Here is a 6235-nt window from a genome sequence, read left to right as displayed (position 1 = left end):
ACAATGTGCTCATAGGGCATACAAAAGAAATCCAGAACATCAAAATGCGACCCCATCCAACAATCCTGGACATGGGCGACAAATATCAAGCATAAACATCAAATCCACCATCATGGATCAAACAAATCCACCCCACAGTGATACTAGGATCGCCTGGCAACAGAATGAGCTCCTCCATCTCCTCGCTGTTGGGCTCAGAGTCTTCTTAGTTCTTCTTCAAGTCGAGCAGTCTTAGCTTTCTCTTCTGCTAGCTGTTTATTTGAATCCCGCTTCTTCCTCTTGAGACTACTCTCTGATCTCTGTAACTGTAGACACTCTTGCTGCTTGTGGTGCAAATCTTCCTCTAGCAACTCATAGGGACGCCTCCGGGTACTAGCTTGACTTGAACTTGCGCCTTCGACTTGCTTGAGCTAGTGCATCAACCTCATCTTTGCATCTCTCTCTTCAAAGAACTTCAAATTGGTCTCTTGCTCTCTTTCATGCAACCTGTAGTTGGTAACCAAAGCATCCTTGTAAAGTTCTGTTGGCACAAATTCGGATAGAATCAAAGGAGGTTGCTTTTGAAGTGGTGCAACCCTATCATATGGCAGCAACAAGTTTCCGACCCGTTTTGTAATCCATTCAACATACGGTGTCAAAGCGAGTGATTCCTTCTTCCCTAAATGGGCTCCATTATGCTTACGGATCTTCTTCCAAGCCACAATTATCCCCTTCAACTTTTCTGGATTCGACCCCTTCTCAAAATAGACTGTCTCCGCTATCAAGTGATCCGCCGGCTTGTCTTTCAACGTATACCCCAACTGACGCAAGGATACCACGGGATTGTAATTGATGCAACCTCTAGTACCAACCAAAGGAACATTATCGAACTTACCGCACCCAACAATCACTTCAGAAACGTTAATTCGATACTTTTGCCACTGAATATCATAAGAAGTAAGTGACATAATCCTGTGTGTCCACTTGAGCGTATCCCTTGTCTTCACAAAAGGTCCTTTGCTGGGCAACAAAGAGAGGAACCAGATGAACAACAACTGAAGGCAACAAGTGATGGCACCACCACGTTTCTCATATCGGGAATGAACAGCATAATAAGTATCGGCCAACAATGTAGGAATAGGATTCTTTCCCATGAAGATGTGTACCGCGGCCGAGTCTACAAAATTGGGAACATTTGGGAACATCACAATCCCGTAAATAGCCACAGCAAGCAATGCATTGTATGCGTTCCAATTCTTTTTCTCAAATTCCTCTTTAGCTTTTCTCACCAAGAACTTCAAAGAGAACCCCGCGACACCTCCATTCGACTTCCAATTATCAGATACTTCTTTTATGCTCAAATAAAGAGCAGCAGCGATCAACTTGAAATTCACTTCTTTAGGAATGTCGATGAATGGCACTTCGTCTTTTACCTTGAGATTAAGAATGATAGAATACTCTTCCAATGTCGGAGCCAATTGGTAATCCTGGAACGTAAAACACCTCATTTCAGAATCATAGAATTGCATCAAGGTTTGCAAAGCAGGAGTATCAACCACGGTTTCCAACAAAGTCAAGATATTCCCATAATCATCTGTGAAACTCTTCAGGCAGAAAGCGGTCATTAACGAACTCAAGCCCTCTAATGCGGTCAACGGCTCTCGGAAGAAGCTGTAGGTGTGCGTATGTCTCTTTGCTTCCTTGACAGTATCAATGGGAGTGTCCATCTTCAACTTGAATGAACTCCTGAATGTCCCTGAAAATATGACATGCAAATGCTTGTTATACATACATTTATTTTTTTTGCGTTTCTTTTGGAAATAAATATGCTATGATGCAAAGTGGTGGGGCTTGTTGCCGCCCACCAGGCATTCTGGACTGCCGGTAGCACACATAGTATAAAGCCAAAGGTTCGGCCTCAAATGGTATACCACACGGAACACGGAATATCAATCCACGGAACCAAAGCCCATAGTCAATAACACACTGGAATGGAACACAGATTACCACTCGAACAAGAACCATAGTACCCCACGAACAGGAACCAATAGTACACTCGAACGAGAACAGCGGTAACCCACGAACAAGAACAGCGGTAACCCACGAACAAGAACAGCGGTCACCAACAATGTACCTGTTAAATGATCATTGATTCCCGCCCCACTCACGGGTAAAATCTAGGCCAAGGTAAGGTCATGAAACGCAGTATACGGTCCGCCCGAAGGTAAGCATCATCACAGCGCGTAAGCGGGTGACGATAATACCTCCGTTTGAAACCACTACTCTGCTCATGGTCACATAATCCATCCCGAGACGTACACCTCGAGACAAACCATGCTCCCACTCTATCCTAGGGTTCCTATGGTTCACACATAGCCTGGGTATTGGGCCTTTTACCTCTTGAAACACCCACCCAACAGATAGAGATCCAGACAGTCCAGAATATAATGCAGAAAAGTAAAAGCGCACATAGAATGCAATGCAAACAGGTAAATATGCAAAGCAGTAAAACACCCAAAGATAAACACACAAGCGCTAGGATCGACTCGCTGAGTCCGGACCAGCAACAGGTCGAGACGTCCCCAGCAGAGTCGCCAGCTGTCGCTACCGCGAAAATTAACAGAGTCGCCACTAACATATTTATCCTGAAAAGGAAGGGAATGCCAACAAACCACAAAACAAAACAACGGTCTCACGACCAGAGAAAAATGGTAAGGGAGTCGGTTACGCGAGGGGAAGGTGCTAGCACCCCTCGCACCCATCGTACTCGATGGTATCCACGCATGTGTCTAAATCTATGGGTGTGTAATAAATCTACGCTAATCTGGACTAAAATGAATGCAGAATGTAGGGAAAAGAAAGGATTGTGCTCGCACGGGCCCTACCCCGCTGCCTACGTATTCGTTTTGCGGAATCAGAGGAACCGTAGCTCGGCTAACTAATTTCTGTTTGTTTTGTGTTTTTTAGGTGAACGAGTTACATTCACACTCCGCTGCTCGACCTTTGGAGGCTTACGCTTGGGAATGGAGCGGAAATAACAAGTTCTTAAGAAAAGAAAATCAAAGAGTGTGGTTTGTGTTTTAAAAGATGCATGAGGAAGACCTAAGCTAAGGGGGAAAGCTTGCTACCTAATGTTATCATACAAAGGGTATATGTCTAAGCTAAGCTATCAACTTACGAGGGAAAAGGGAAAGCACACAAGTATAGCACACAAACGAGCATCCGCTCGTAAAGCAAACAAACCAACGGTACTGACCGAATGGTAGAAAAGCGGTCCCGCCATAGCCAAGGGGAGCAGCTCAACCCAAGTCAACCAAGCATTAGACCTCGCGAAAATGATCGGGCCATAGACAAGAGGGCGGACCCCTCTCAGCAACCAAGCCGTCACGGATCGTAAAGGAAAACGGTGCGTGCGTACACCGAGCATCAACGTCGAGCGACGTGAGCTATAGGAAAGGCGGGGGTCCGATTGCATGAACCCTTTACCTGACATACTCGATAACAAGATCTTTTGCACGTTCAGAAGCAAGCAACGCGAGGCGTGCGCCTACCAAACAGACTCGATGAGACTAGGCGAGGGTTGATTACGAACCCTTGACCGCATGCCTTCCATGAGGACTTAACGGAGTGCCATATAGGACTTATTACACCGTGACTCCCTACCGCAAAGCACAAATATAAACACACCGACAAAAACAGAGCCTCTTTCGAGGACTTGGCCAGATGCATGTCTAGGTCCTACTTCTCATGTTATTGGATGATGCGGTAAAGCGATAAAGTGCGAGAAAAGTAAAATGAAACGGGATCAATACCAAACAAATGATGATCCGTAAACTAAGGCGAAGCAAAGCGAAGAAAGTAGAATCCCGCAAGCGAGCTAGCAAAGCAAAAGCAAATAGTCAGCACACCGATTAGCCATAAAGCGCACAAACATCGACTCACATGTCGAGCATGATCACGATACACCTGCAAGAGGAACAAGCAAACCAAACAAGCAGATATAAAGTAAAAGGATCGTGTCTCCAAGTCGAGAACACGATACGAGTGATATAGAATCGTATCCCGCAAGTGAAGCGGAACACTCGAGTGATAGGCGTCGATCGGTAACCATCCAAAAGCCTTGCATACTAGCACACAAGTTAGAGATAACAAACATCGCAATCGGAATTGCGTTGTTGCATTATAAGCTAAAAGAAAATGAACAATTAACGCACACATAAAAAGGACAACAAATGCCAAGAGGTAAACACACATGAATAACCTACAATCAGTCAATATCAATCATTTCATGAGATAGTACGTTTCACTAGCTTTCCAACGATATAAAGAACATGCAAATCGGAGTTACGAGTAAAAAGATACGAAAGTTTGAAGTTAGAAAATAAAACACAAAAATAACACACAGGAACCGGTTCCCACCTAGGGACAACCCGGTTCCTGGTACACAATACCAGAGAAAGGCCAAATTAGCACGCTGGGAACCGGTTCCCACCTAGGGACAACCCGGTTCCCCATACAAAAACACAGAGAATGAAAAATTCATGAAGCTGGGAACCGGTTCCCACCTAGGGACAACCCGGTTCCCCATACAAAAACACAGAGAATGAAAAATTCATGAAGCTAGGAACCGGTTCCCACCTAGGGACAACCCGGTTCCCCATACAAAAACACAGAGAATGAAAAATTCATGAAGCTGGGAACCGGTTCCCACCTAGGGACAACCCGGTTCCTGGCGTATAAAAACAGAATTTTGCACACTTTTGAAACCTTGGAGCCGTTCGCACTCAATCCAAAAACGTACCAATTCGAGATTAATCACAAACAAACATCAAATATCATGGTACACATGCATTCACACATCAAACGATCCACATGTCAACAATTATGCCAAGTGCGACGCGTCAAACAAAGCAAATATCAATCGAGAATATGGCACATGCATTTATACGAACACGTTGAGTACATCGCAAGCAACACAAATTATCAACAACAATTATACACACAAAATCACCAACAAATCACATATTCAACCACGAGTAACACAATTCATCATCAAATCCGCATGAACACGATCAATTCGAGCAAAAAATACACAAATTCACCGATCAATCATCATCAATCATCCATTAATCAAGAACAAGAGGTAGATCTAGATTTGAATTCACATATAATCAACAATTAAGCACTTAATTCAAGGTTCAAGGCTTACTGGATGAAGATCCAAACCGAAGCGCGAACACGAACACGATAACGATACGAACGCGAACACGACACGAACTCGAAAACGAAATCCGGAATGAGGGAGAGAGAGAGAGAGAGAGGCGCGCCACTCTATGTGGAGAGAGGAAGAGAAATTCGAACTTTGATCCTTGATTCTTCAATCCATGTTCTTGATCTTGATGAAATTTGATGAATATTGATGAAAGTTTTATGTAATTTGTGGTTTTGATTCAAGAGAATTGAGAGAGAGTTGAGAGAATGTGTTTATGAAGAAATGGTGAATTGAAATTATGAGAGTTCCCCTTGATTTGTGAAGAGCAAAATGTTTATATATTGTCAACGCGAAATATCCAAATTGCCCTCGGTGCGTCTTACTTTAGCTCGTTTTTAAGGAAACTCGGTTCGGCTCCGAATTCCGGAACGAAACCAATGCCACTGTGAAGATGACCAAATTCGTGATTCATCGCCGCGAGAGTCGTCTCAATCCGATAAGCGATGAAGAAAATACGCCCGTTTGAATGACGAGAAACGCCGATTCGTCTGGTCCGACTGTGCAGAATTTTGTGAGTACCGCTCAAAGAACTCGATAAAACCCTATCTTCGGTTCAAAATCTGAACAAGCATGTGTGACGAAGAAACAAAGCTAACAAAATTTCCAAGAAAATGCCGCCGGAATGGACTTCATACGATAAAAATCGAAGAAGTTATGAATTTTCAAACTCGGCGCGACATACTCGAAAACACCCTTTTTACCGAAACAACGCGACGATCCTTAAAATTCTGGGAATTTTCCATGCATAATTGGCCTTCGGTCCGAACATATGAAATCTTGTTAATGATGTTATGGAGCTCCAGTTAAATTTTCAAGTGAATCCGACGAGCGGATTAGGAGATATGAATTTTCTGAGGTCTGAAACCCTACATTCAGCATTGTTTTTCACTATGAAATCCCAAGTAATTTGCAAATCTGGCCACCTTCCTCAAAGAATTGGCTTCCGAGCCGAACACGAAAGTTATAGATATCGTCAAAACAGTC

The 6235-nt window shown here is 43.7% G+C and overlaps 1 protein-coding gene across 1 annotated transcript; it reads right to left on the bottom strand.

The window, feature by feature from the left end:
• Positions 1 to 410: 410 nt before the first annotated feature.
• On the bottom strand, positions 411 to 1706 carry LOC131636005 (uncharacterized). The gene has a single exon (XM_058906634.1). It carries the CDS (start codon positions 1704 to 1706, stop codon positions 411 to 413), a length of 1296 nt encoding a protein of 431 aa, XP_058762617.1.
• Positions 1707 to 6235: the final 4529 nt, after the last annotated feature.

This window comes from Vicia villosa, unplaced genomic scaffold (genome assembly GCF_029867415.1).
Source record: "Vicia villosa cultivar HV-30 ecotype Madison, WI unplaced genomic scaffold, Vvil1.0 ctg.001616F_1_1, whole genome shotgun sequence".
Classification (NCBI taxonomy): domain Eukaryota; kingdom Viridiplantae; phylum Streptophyta; class Magnoliopsida; order Fabales; family Fabaceae; genus Vicia; species Vicia villosa.
This window is presented reverse-complemented; position numbering and strand designations above follow the sequence as displayed.

Bases quoted from the DNA above. Each gene is read 5' to 3' on its own strand.
- LOC131636005 (XM_058906634.1), bottom strand. From the start codon at position 1,706: ATGGACACTCCCATTGATACTGTCAAGGAAGCAAAGAGACATACGCAC.